Here is an 11,911-nt window from a genome sequence, read left to right as displayed (position 1 = left end):
GCAAGGACACATCATTCATTCAAGCGACACCGTGGTGGCAGTATTTGGCGCGAACATCCATTCATAAACAACCCAAGCGACACTGTCTATAATTCGGTACAATTGTTCGAGCGACGCGATTCGCAGTACACTACCATCATTCGACTATTTGCATTTCGATACTGGTTCACGGTTACTAGTATTATTCATACTCTGTGTTTAAACAGCGAGGCTCATAGTTTGATGTAATCATTCAAACCATACGGTTCACGGATCAATAGCGTCATGCAACTATTCAGATTGAACGTTCAAACGACACGGTTCGTAATTACGATTTCCAATTGGATGGAATGATTAAAGCAACCATTTCATCATCATTTAGCGCGAACACGTCACAGTTCAATAGCATCATCCGGTCATTAGCGTTTAATGTTCAAACGACACGGTTCACGAGAGTGACGGCGGTAAAATCGAGCGTGCAGTATACATTTTGCAGCAGTTTTCTATTATATTAGCATTAACAAAAGCGTTTATACACTATTTTGCTAGAAAAAAGTGTGGTAACATTGATAGAATTATGCGCAGCACACTCTTATTTAACAGTTTCATGTAACTGTAATCGATGAAATATTACTGAATATTTTGATAATCATCTTCAGTCTTCGTCCTTGGATAGTTCCGCAAAGACACGATGAGTATTATTTAAAAATACCATGTTATTAATACCCATATTGCATTATCCGATTAGCAAATCGTTTAGCCAAAGAATAACATTGAATTTTTCAAAACATTAGTCGTGCTTTATATTTTCTATCCGTTATTCAAATTCAAATTGACTCAAGTATGCGTATAATTCTACGAATTATTCACCAAACTAACAAAGGTAACGGGAAATTTATGTTACCCCTAGCGTCGATTAAACGCATTCAGAATAGGCATGAAAAAGGATCCGAGTTACATGTAATTGCCGAATTATTAGACTAATTATTAGCAAGGTCACACTAGAAAGAATCTTGGATGGGTCCTTGTAACTTAGAGTGGGATGAGTCTACCGCCTGGTGGGGACCATTTCTATATAATCGTCAGCGAAGGTGCCCGTCTCTTCACATCCTATCAGTGATCACGTTTCTTTAACTGTCTGACTCCTCGTTCAATTCACGTTTACTTAATCGAAAAACAAACTAACGCAGGACAAGTGAGAAAAGGTGAGTGCTCAGAAAGGGAACGTTGTGCGCGTTGTTGCTTTCTCGCTTCCCCTTTTCTTCATTTACAAAATCCTGTAGTACGCGAACGGAATGTCAACTAACCGTAGGGAGAGAGTGTTTCACGTCTTCATTTCTCGAAAAGCGTGCCAGTAAAAAGTGATACTCGCTTCTGCGCTCCTAGCCGCGTTAATATTAATCGTTGCGACGAGTAGAATTGTTATCGAATCAATCGATGAATAATTTTCTATCCATTGGATGTCGAATAGAAATTACAATTTCAATTATGGAATGAAATATTTCATACATATACACTGGTTTTATTATAGAGTCCACATAGTTTTTGCTTTAAAATAATCTTTGATAGAAATACAAAAGTTTTCTAAATACTCTTTGTAGAGAAATGAAAATGGGTAGAAAATTATTTTCTGTAGAGATTTTATATATTTCGATTGTGGAGGTATTATTCGAGTAACGAGAAAGTTTATCTGATCGTGGATCAATTTTTTATGTGAAATCGGCCCCCGTCGTAATATTTTAAAGTCGTTGACCCCTTTACCTGTGACCAGTTAAAATCGATAAAAAGTGATCGATCGCTTACGGTTCCTCAGGCTTAATCCCTTGTAGGATTGGAAAACAATTTTTAACAATGTGTATTATCTCGTTTAATCCAACAATTATTCATAGAATATTCTGTACAATTTCTAGCAGTCCGTACTATCTCATTCTATCCAACAATTATTTCCAGAATATTCTGTAGAATTTTCCATCTGATCCACTGTTCAGAAACTTTGTATTGTACGTCTTAAAGTAGGATCGTAACTTTAAAAGAAGCTTCTTGCAAAGAAGTAAGCGCTTCTACAAGTAAGATTTCTGTTTCCCACGCTGGTTTACTTGGCTGGGAAGAAGGATCGTCTCGATCGATATAGAGAGACGGGTCGTTAACTCCTCGCGGAAAGTCGCGTTCGTTTACGGTATTATTTCGCAACGTGAAATATTGTATACCAGACAGATGTTCTCCTACATCCATAAGCAAAAAATACATGCCGCGAAACCTCATTATGTATCGACACTCCCTAAAGAGAAACTCTTGTTGACTTAAGGAAACTAAATATATATTCGGAGTCACGACTTATCCTCGCGAAAGTCTCATTAGGTTTCAATCACAGCGTACGAACTTTGTATATCAGCTATTTTAAAATGAAATTGCAATAGTATTTTAAATACAATTTCAATTGAAATCTGAAAATTGCTAATATTAGCCGATGGTAATTCAGAATATTAGATCTCTCGGTCGGTACGATTAACTCTACCGATGAGATCCATTTGTTTTATACCAAAGATAAATTCACAATTTATACCAAAGTTTTAAACATAATATTACAGTACTCGTAAGGGACTATTCTAGTCTAGAGCGACAATTTTTAATGCTTTTTAAGGATTCTTTTTTTAATCTATAAGGAATTTTTATAACGGGCTTTGGCACACATTTATTCATAATTCAAAAACATACAAAAGTTTTTACAGAGAAAAATAGTCAAAATTAAATTAAATGTATTACAAGTGATCTTGTACACTCCTTCCAGAAAAAAATCGCGTTTAAAGTTTTTCATACCAAATATATATACTAATATATTAACGATAAAACGCATGTATAATTATATACTATATTTGATGTTGGCATTTTAAAACTTAAACATTTCAATTTTTAATTATTTTGTGATTTATTGGTACATTGTGCGAGGATATAAAGAGAAACAAAATTTGCATTTCAGATGATCTTGGTGCCGTTGGCCCTGGTGCTTTTCGCGGCGCTCGCGAGCGTCGAATCAGCGATAAACGAAGTCCGACCTCCGAGTAACAGACCAGGAAGATTCCTTTCTCTTCCAATACCACAGAAGTGTGCAAACCGTGAGTAGACTCTTCATTCCGATATTTTCTTGCGCAAGAGCACGCTCCAAGGAACCAAGAAAACGAAAACTCGTACAAAATAATCTTTAATATGTTTAATCGACAATGTGCAACGTTTGCGCTTTATTTTCCTGCGAATATCAAGTTTATTTACTACATTCTTCGATGTCAACGGTGTACCCCTTGCGACGGTCATACATAGACCACGAATCAACTAATATTTTTTCCCCAGCGAACCTTAAGAGAGCTGATTAAAATTACGATTAGATAAAGCAAGGCTCTATTGTATAGTATTGCATACAAAGAGATTGTATAGATAATTATTATTCTATATAATCTGTTTGATTGTCAGAGAAACCGTTGTACCCAACCTCTGCCCATTACGCATGCCCCAAAATGGCTGCGACTCGCGCATGCGCACTGTACTCAGCACCAGTACAGTATCTACTACGACCACAAAACTGGCGCTCTTGGCTCCTCGAAGAATGATAGATATATAAAAAGAATTTAGATCATGCATCGTTATTGGTACGGTATCCTAGAGAACCATAATAATGAAAAAGTGAAGCTGAAACCACGCATCGTGTAAAACCTTAAAGTTATATGACTTCGCACCCTTAGAAGCACCCCTTTAAAACCTACCAGGCATCGTTTCCTACTGTAACAGCACTGCGCGCATGCGCGATCAGCTTTCTCTACCGCACGTGCGCGACTCGACGCCATTACTGCGTCGCCACGCAACAGCTTCGTTGCGCAATAAACAGCGTTACCGCAACCTAAAAGGTCCGAATAAAACTCGTAATTCCTTCCAATACCGATTCATCTCTTCACGATACATCTCGTATGCACGTAATCTTCATTCCGAAAAACTAATTAAAGTTAGGCAAATAATAGATTGTATAGATAGAGTCTATACAATAATCGTGGCCAATACAGATTGCGCTGGTGCAGAAACTAACCTTTTAAACAAAATTATTGCCACACATGGGAAGTAACGAAGACGTGGAAGATAAACAAGATGGTAAAAGGTTTTTTCCATTAACTTTATTTAAAAAAAAATACAATACTTAGATAATATTATTTACAATGAAACGAGCGATACAAGACGATTCGGTATTTACATGGTTCGGAATGTTTGTTTAAGACGCTTCCGCGAGTTGGAGACATTTGGATGTCACGTTCCCCCAGGTGACTGAAAGAAATTGAGGTTAAAGCGGCTGATATACGCTAAAGAGGCTCTCTCGCGCAATCTCACGATCGTATGTTTTTAAAGGCGAGCACGTGACGCCCAGCTACTCGGAGTCTCTTGTGTAAGCACGCACTCGGCTATTCACTTTTGATGCTGGTACAGGCTGCCTCGACGTCTTATTAACAGGTCGCCCGCGCCGCGCGTGACGATAGAGAATGCAAAAGTAGCGTCTCATCGTTCGCGTTTGATGCACTTTCTCGCGTCGCTAGAATCGACGAAACTGAAACCCTGGAGACGGTTTTCGCAACCGCGTTAATTAACGAGGACACGGGAATGAAAGGAAATTAACGTAACAATCTGCGATAGAGATTACGCCTGCTTGATATTAATCTAAACTCAGGTTTAAGGGCTTCTTAACACTTTATGTACCAGGATATAGTTGCAGGAATTAATTAACTGCGTTATTGGTCTACTTACAGTGGTCCATTTAGAGAAATAGACGAATCTTTTGTTGTACAAAGTCTACGATAAACTTTAAATGGTAAATTGTTTCTAAGGTGACTGGTAAATAGAGCATTAGGAAGGCTTAACAGTTTGAGTATAATGTAAATTGTGTAGAACCACAGCATAAATTGAATTTACGTTACAGAATCTTGGGCCGCCACTTTCTTCTAGAGAATTAAATTTTCTACAAAAAAGTCTTATGAATCAAGCTTGTACAACCAATACTTATCGAATTAAATAGCTGCATAAGAGTTGCTTACGATAGGGCATAGCTGAACGATCAACTGTTGCAACGCGGATTCGTACGATTGTCCAACTGACAACTTCATAAAAGGCCGATGTTCCGTCGCCACGGAAATGTCAAGAATTGTTGCGAAACAAAACAACGCCGCTCCTGCGAGATAATTTGCCTTGTTGCTCGTATAATGGCCAGTCGTTAACGATGGTTCGCGTCCATCTCTCGCGGGAATCCCACTTTCTATCGAGCTTCGAACTCTAGAAGCTTACCAAACGTTCAGGAATCCTTGTAACTAAATTTATTCGAACGTTTCTAGTTGAAAAACCAGCAAATACGTTCACTGTGGCCAATCTTTTAATCGACTCTCTCCAGACCTAGAATTACTGATTTCAGTAAATGCTGTTTCATGTTATAAAACGGATCTTTAAGCAAAAGGAAATCTTTGCAAACATGTCTACAAAAATTGAACGTAAATAGGAATTTATTATAGTCGGTGAATATTACATGAGTTTTTTTTTTTTTTTTTTTTTTTTTTTATTTATTGTATACCGTATACATTTTGTAGTTTCTTACACATTCGAATTCAAATGTGGCAGAACGGAAGTATCGCTGTCGGTAAAAATGCGCCAATCAACCTTACCAACAGTTCCACGTTTCTCCTTACGTTTTCAAGCCTTATCTTGAGGACAAAGAGCCTGCAAGTCAATCGTAGTCTTTTATAAGCGGCAAAACGTCGTTCGCGAGAAATAAGGAGAAGCGTGGACTGCAGGAGACGGAAATGATTTCTCAAATATTACGATGCACACAATGCTAACGATCGTAAAAGATACCGTTGTTCCTGCGTTCATTGTTGTACAATGAATGTTCCATTCCTATTCTCATTCGCAGTTTCAATTTCACCTCGTGTCCTTTCGTGATATGCCAACTGAAAATAAATTCCCGTGAGAAGCACGTAGAATACCATAAAATACCTTAGCTACTTACCATTTGTGTTATCGCTGGTCGATAATCATTATGGTAACGCTCCGCTGTCGGTATATCAAACATCTTGGTGATTATATTTCAAAATATCAACGCATTTGTACAAGTAATGTATTACGTAACACTAGTAATGATAAAATATTACAAAAAAAATAATTTAGAGCTGAGCGAATAGATTTTAATAAAGAGTTAACGTTAAGGTATTCAAAAGACGCGCGCGGAATCTGACATCATTACGCACGCGCGAGTCATAGCGAGCTTACCATCCTTGCGCATGCGCGAGTAGACAAGGACAGATAGATTACCGCCATCTTGTTTCGTCCATGTTTCCCGCGCTTTTCTTTCTGGTTTTAGCTATGGCTATCTGTAATATCTTCCTGCCTTTTTCTCAGTTTCTCTATGATTTTTGCTATAAACGAATGATTCTAAATAGATCCACGACGTCAAGGTTCCTTGAATGATCGAAATAAGGTAATAAATAATGAAATAATCGCTCCAAAGAATGTATATGCTAGATGACAAAGATGCAATACCGTTGAGTAGCATTCAATGAATACTAACAGCCCTTTCGCAACCATAACGATAGACTTATAATGAGACACGTGTCGTAAATCGTCGACGAGAGAGGTATTCCTGCATAAATATCGTGAAAAAAGTGTAAAACTGTTGACATTTAAGCGGGACGATAATCATGGGTCGATTATAAATCCATCACGCACGTGCTGCGGATAATTGAAACGTTCAACGGGATTTCCATCTCCATGAAACGTTTGAAAAGGATCTAATAATAGAAAAAGAATTAATTCGCGACAATTTCATTCGCAGGACCAAAAGAATTCAACTACAGAGGCCACAACTACTTCTATAGTGGACATATCCCAGCACATAGCAACCAGAGGGTGGATTGGCTGGATGCTAGGAACATTTGCAGGGAATACTGTATGGATCTCGTGTCGATAGAGACTCAAGATGAAAACAATTTAATTTTCAGACTCATTCAACAAAGTAAGTGGCTGAAACTCTTGATGCTTTTCCATAGAAATAAATAAACAAAATATGCTATGCAAGATCTACATTAATCTTGTTGTATTGTATAGTCTAGACAAGGTCAAACAGAGACCAGAATGTTACAGTATACTAAAAAAGTCCAGACTCAAACAAAACTTTTGAAAAATTTCTGGTTTAACTTTCTTAACTTATTGTCCTATTGTTGCGTATGCTTATATTTTATATTCTAGACAAGGGCCAAACAGAAACAACAATGTTGTCATTAACAAAGAAAAACTTGATTCTGACAAAATTTTAATTTAATTAAAATGTCTCCCATTTATAACTCCCTTAACGTATTGTTCTATTCTTGTGTACGCTCTCTGGAAAGATTGATGAGTTCCATGAAGCAATTATCCATATAAAAGAGGATATCCTTTCTCAGCCTCGACCTACTTAAAGATCCTTCATCTCACCTTCAAGGTTCTCACTTGAACTCTGCAGCTTGGAGATTCTAAAGCATGAACAACAAACAGATTGAATAAATTGCTAGTTGGTACTATTCGTTACCTAATATTCAAATAAATTATTATCTATCTATCGTTCTAAACGATTACTCTGAATTTAATTTTGTATTCTGTAGATTGTAGATATTGGACACGTTAATTCAAACGTGTTTTAATTCGAGAAAACATAGTTATTTAAAAAACGAAACGACTGTAGAAAATAGTGGTGCGATACGATTTGAGCATTAGCAGAATCAGATCCCGGTTTCTCACGCTGTGGCGAAATAGCTGGAGTCACGACGTTATAAATCACCGAGAGCGAAGTTGAAGCATCGCTTCGTGTCGACGGATTTGTTTCGAAATTTCTGAACATTCAGCTGGCGTGAACACACGTCACGCTAAGTATAATAAATTGCTTACTGTATCTGTACCCTCGCCGAGTCTTAGTGTTTCCACACAAGTTGCGGATAGATGTTGATATTTCTTCATTCTTTAACTTGTACTTGAGTCTACTCTCGAGTACATAGCTGGGTCTCTGAACCTGGCAGCTTCGTTTTCAATAGTTCTATACTTCCTGATCAAGTAAACTAAATATTTGTATCAATTAGAATTATTGGATAATTTTTTAAACAATTGTAAGTGAGTCAGTTTGATGTACGGCCCCTTACAGGGTGGTCTCCAGCTCTAATAAATTACCCAACAAGTCTTATTGATAGATGCACTAGCTTAATCTATTGAGAACTATTGAAAATGAAGTCAGAACTATTAGTTACAAAGAAAGATACTGAATGAATGATATTCTTCTTAGACGATGTTCCCTACATTTGGACATCAGGACGTCTCTGCGACTTCAAGGGTTGCGAGAATCGTCGCGACCTAGAGCCAAAATCTCTCTACGGATGGTTCTGGTCGGCCAATAGGAAGAAGATGGCACCGACTAACCAGGTTCCCGAAGGCTGGAACTTCAATCCGTGGTCTCAAACTGGCCATAAGAAAGTCAGGCAACCGGATAACGCTGAATTCGACATAAACGGCACCAACGAATCCTGCTTATCTGTTCTTAACAATGTTTACAAAGATGGAATCAGCTGGCACGACGTCGCGTGTTACCACCAGAAACCTTTCGTATGCGAGGACTCTGAGGAACTCTTGAATTACGTGGCTAGCACTAATCCTGGCCTTCGTCTTTAAAAGTATCACCGATAAACAATCTTGTTGCGACTTAACACTAAACCTACCCACGTTGATTTGTGACTACTTTTATAGGACGAATGCATTAAAGACACTGTTTTCAGTTATATGCAAAAATATTTTACGTGGAAATGAATAATGCGTGGAACAATTGTGTATAATTCGCGTCTTGCATATAAGAACTGTATACAAAAGTTAGCATATATACTGTATACGAAACTAAATTAAATGATGCATGAAACAATTGTATATAATTCGTATATTGCATAGAACTGTAAAGTTTGAAATCGGTCATTTGATCAGTCGTGGTAGGTTTAGTGTTAAGCGCGATTTGTAGGCAAAAAGAAAGAAAATGAAACGAACATGAAAAATTTCCTTTGAAAAAGCTACACGCTCTAAATGAAAATTATCTTCCTACGATTTTCTTAAAATTCTATTAGTAAACATGAATCGTTGACGAATAAGTCTAAAAGAAACTTAATACTTAATTAATTCTGAACAAGGAAGTAAACGTTAATTTTTAATTATAACCTTCATTCAAGGATAACTAATGGTGCGAACATATAATAGCATTTACGTTTATGAATAAACCGTAACTGTAGGTATTTAAAGAAGTTTATTTATGAAATCTTACGAACTACATATAATAATTAAAATTATTCATTCCCTACTTTTCTTCGCTTTCTTCTGCGCTAGAAACCGACTCTTTCTTCTTTTTACGAGTTTTAAATCTGTCACGTTTCACTCTGATACCTCGTTTACGTTTTCGAGGCAAAGATGTAGGATCTGCGAATGAAGTATAACAATAAAACGCACAAATTAATATCGGATTCTATACAGTAAAAATACGTACGATCTTCAGGGATATTCATTTGCTTCCTTAAAACTGTGCGAACTTGTCTGTTGATAATTTCTCTGCACTGTGCGTCGAAACCGTTTGGTAACCAACCTCTTTTCTCGTGACACCTTATGCCAGGCAAAGGATCGGGCAACTTTGCCAACATCTCTTGTATTTCGTCCACGAGGACGTCGCAGTACTAAACAAAATTTTAACTTCGATGTACATCCAGAATTTTGATAATTTTAATTTTAATTTTAATTTTGAATTAATTTAAAAGTAACCTGGTAAAACATTTGCCTAGAAGGTGGCACGGTTCCCTCCCGATAAATATACACATTTTCGTTTAGATCTTGCTCTTTCTTAATGTTCTGCTCCTGACTGGAAGCTCCTTTTAGAATCGTCTTTTGCTTCGCCGCTGGTGTTGATTTGTATGGCAAAGTATACATCGAGTAATTTCTTTTACATTTAACAGTAGATCCCAAGCCATCTACACGTACACAAAAATAGTAGGAAAAATAATAAAAGAGAGCAGAGCAAAACCATTAAAAAATACTCACGCATGGCTTTTAATCTGTAATCCAAAGTTTGGTACTTCCTCGCAGAGATATCTTTCCTCGGATCATAGCCCAGTTTTACCCACATAATTTTCCATGGACCGGTCATGAAATAATACGCCACGGAAGGTAACAAAATTTTCAGTCGATCGTTCGAAAATTTTGTTTCGTACATTAACGCATTTTTCGACCAGATCGGTCGTTCCTCGAATATTTTACGCATTTGTTCGATGTGTTCGGATTGAACGAATTTCACTTTCAAAGCAGTTTCTATGCCCGCTGGCGGTTTAGTAGGAACCTCTGGTGTCGAGAAGTAAATGAAATTCGAGAACCCTGTTTTTCGTTTTCTACTCCTTCCTATTACGTTCTCTGGATACGAGTTTATTTCAGTTTTTGGTACGTACTGCTGCACCGTGCCCATTCTGCTGAACGTAGCTGGTGGTAAGAAATAAGGCACGTCGTTCTTTAACCAAGAGAAATGCGGTATGTTGATGGGATAAATCTTGTTGTATATGCATTCCAATTTTTTGGGATCCGATTTGCTTTCAGCTAGAGGTAAATACTGAAAGTCGATAAGATCTGGAAAATGGTATTTCAAAAATTTACTTGTATTTTAAATTATGTGAACTATTGATATTTCATAAGATACATACTCCTAAATCTAAACTCTGTGTCGATTCGCCCTAGAACTTTTAATTTTGGCAATTCGTAATCTTTATCTTCTGAAAGATCTTCATACTTGGTATGTTCAAATGTTGGTGTCATGTTTTTCTTCTCCTTAAAAAAATGTCCATCGTCCATGGTACCTATGCTGCAACCTTGAACTTGATTTGCTAGTTCGGATATAAGTGGTTCATTCTGATTCTTGTTTTTTTGTGTATCAGATGACTTCAATGAATCCATATTACTTTGCACATTATTCGTTATATTTACAGTTGTTTCAAACTGTTCCTTTGTTCCCTTTTCTTTAGGTTGCTTCACCTTTTCGACTCTGGACTTTTTAACTCTAACTCTAAGCAAGAATCCTTTGGTATTATATTTATCACCACAAGCTGGCTTACAGCAAGGTTCATCTGGTCTGAATTTCAACTCCAAACGTCGGTTTGGAGTATTCACTGCCTGTAAATATATAACGATAAGTAACAATCATTATCTACTTTTGCTTGTCTATTTTCATAAAAACAATACATTACCGTAGAAATGCTACTAATACCACCTAAGGTTTCTATAGCTTTATCTGAATTAACAACATTTCCAGGGTACATAATGGAGATGAACGTTCTATCGAATCTGTGACCTCCGGGAAGCACTGGCCCAATATACTCTTCGTGTTGTTCGACCTCGTCTTTTTCAAAAATCTAAATCAAATCAAATCTCAAGGTTATACTACCTTAAAATATTGCTTTACATAGTTTTATATCAAATATAAATTCGACTTTACATTGTTGCTATCGTTATTAGTTTCAGGTACATCGCAGTAAGAATCATCGCTGTCAATCTCTTCGCAGTTGTCATCAATTTTAAAATCTTCATCTCCTTTGGGCTCCAAATCATAATCCTTGTCACTCTCATCGCTTGGTTCACTCATAGTTTCTTATACTATCATTCTACGAGTAACAAAAATTTCTCTTCAAGAAATTTATATAAAATCAAAGACGAATGTACACAGTACTCGATGGTACATTTCTTACTTTTAAGGTTAGTTTCATACAAAGAATAGAGAACATGAATTTTACAGAAAATTCAACATGATTCACGAATCATTTCTCTATGAATTCAGTTACACTTTGTTTTTCAACTCGAGCAATTGATAATAATTATTTATTAT

The 11,911-nt window shown here is 36.8% G+C and overlaps 2 protein-coding genes and 1 long non-coding RNA gene across 3 annotated transcripts; 2 read left to right on the top strand and 1 right to left on the bottom strand.

Moving 5' to 3' along the window:
* The first annotated feature begins 1,028 nt into the window (after nt 1-1,028).
* Nucleotides 1,029-8,861, top strand: LOC128896967 (uncharacterized). The gene is made up of 4 exons (XM_054160583.1): nt 1,029-1,184; nt 2,957-3,092; nt 6,830-7,009; nt 8,306-8,861. Exons 2-4 carry the CDS (start codon nt 2,957-2,959, stop codon nt 8,686-8,688), a joined length of 699 nt encoding a protein of 232 aa, XP_054016558.1. The 5' UTR covers nt 1,029-1,184; the 3' UTR covers nt 8,689-8,861.
* On the top strand, nt 3,099-6,092 carry LOC128896968 (uncharacterized). The gene is made up of 3 exons (XR_008462185.1): nt 3,099-4,113; nt 4,237-4,402; nt 4,931-6,092. It is a non-coding gene; the product is annotated as an uncharacterized LOC128896968 (long non-coding RNA).
* Nucleotides 8,862-9,287: 426 nt separating the features above from the next.
* LOC128896969 (general transcription factor 3C polypeptide 5) lies at nt 9,288-11,780 on the bottom strand. Its single transcript, XM_054160584.1, has 7 exons — nt 11,525-11,780; nt 11,277-11,441; nt 10,737-11,202; nt 10,087-10,662; nt 9,811-10,016; nt 9,542-9,725; nt 9,288-9,474 (listed from the first exon to the last, which is right to left on the bottom strand). Exons 1-7 carry the CDS (start codon nt 11,669-11,671, stop codon nt 9,356-9,358), a joined length of 1,863 nt encoding a protein of 620 aa, XP_054016559.1. The 5' UTR covers nt 11,672-11,780; the 3' UTR covers nt 9,288-9,355.
* Nucleotides 11,781-11,911: the final 131 nt, after the last annotated feature.

This window comes from Hylaeus anthracinus, unplaced genomic scaffold (genome assembly GCF_026225885.1).
Source record: "Hylaeus anthracinus isolate JK02 unplaced genomic scaffold, UHH_iyHylAnth1.0_haploid 11978, whole genome shotgun sequence".
Classification (NCBI taxonomy): Eukaryota; Metazoa; Arthropoda; class Insecta; order Hymenoptera; family Colletidae; genus Hylaeus; species Hylaeus anthracinus.
The sequence above is the reverse complement of the archived record's forward strand: the minus strand, read 5'-3'. Positions and strand labels throughout refer to the sequence as shown.

Coding starts and splice junctions, on each gene's coding strand:
- LOC128896969 (XM_054160584.1), bottom strand. CDS start 11,671: ATGAGTGAACCAAGCGATGAGAGTGACAAGGATTATGATTTGGAGCCC. Junction 11,442..11,524: donor CTAATAACGATAGCAACAAT/GTAAAGTCGAAT, acceptor GATTTGATTTAG/ATTTTTGAAAAAGACGAGGT. Junction 9,726..9,810: donor CTAGGCAAATGTTTTACCAG/GTTACTTTTAAA, acceptor AATTTTGTTTAG/TACTGCGACGTCCTCGTGGA.
- LOC128896967 (XM_054160583.1), top strand. CDS start 2,957: ATGATCTTGGTGCCGTTGGCCCTGGTGCTTTTCGCGGCGCTCGCGAGC. Junction 3,093..6,829: donor ACCACAGAAGTGTGCAAACC/GTGAGTAGACTC, acceptor TTTCATTCGCAG/GACCAAAAGAATTCAACTAC. Junction 7,010..8,305: donor TTTCAGACTCATTCAACAAA/GTAAGTGGCTGA, acceptor TATTCTTCTTAG/ACGATGTTCCCTACATTTGG.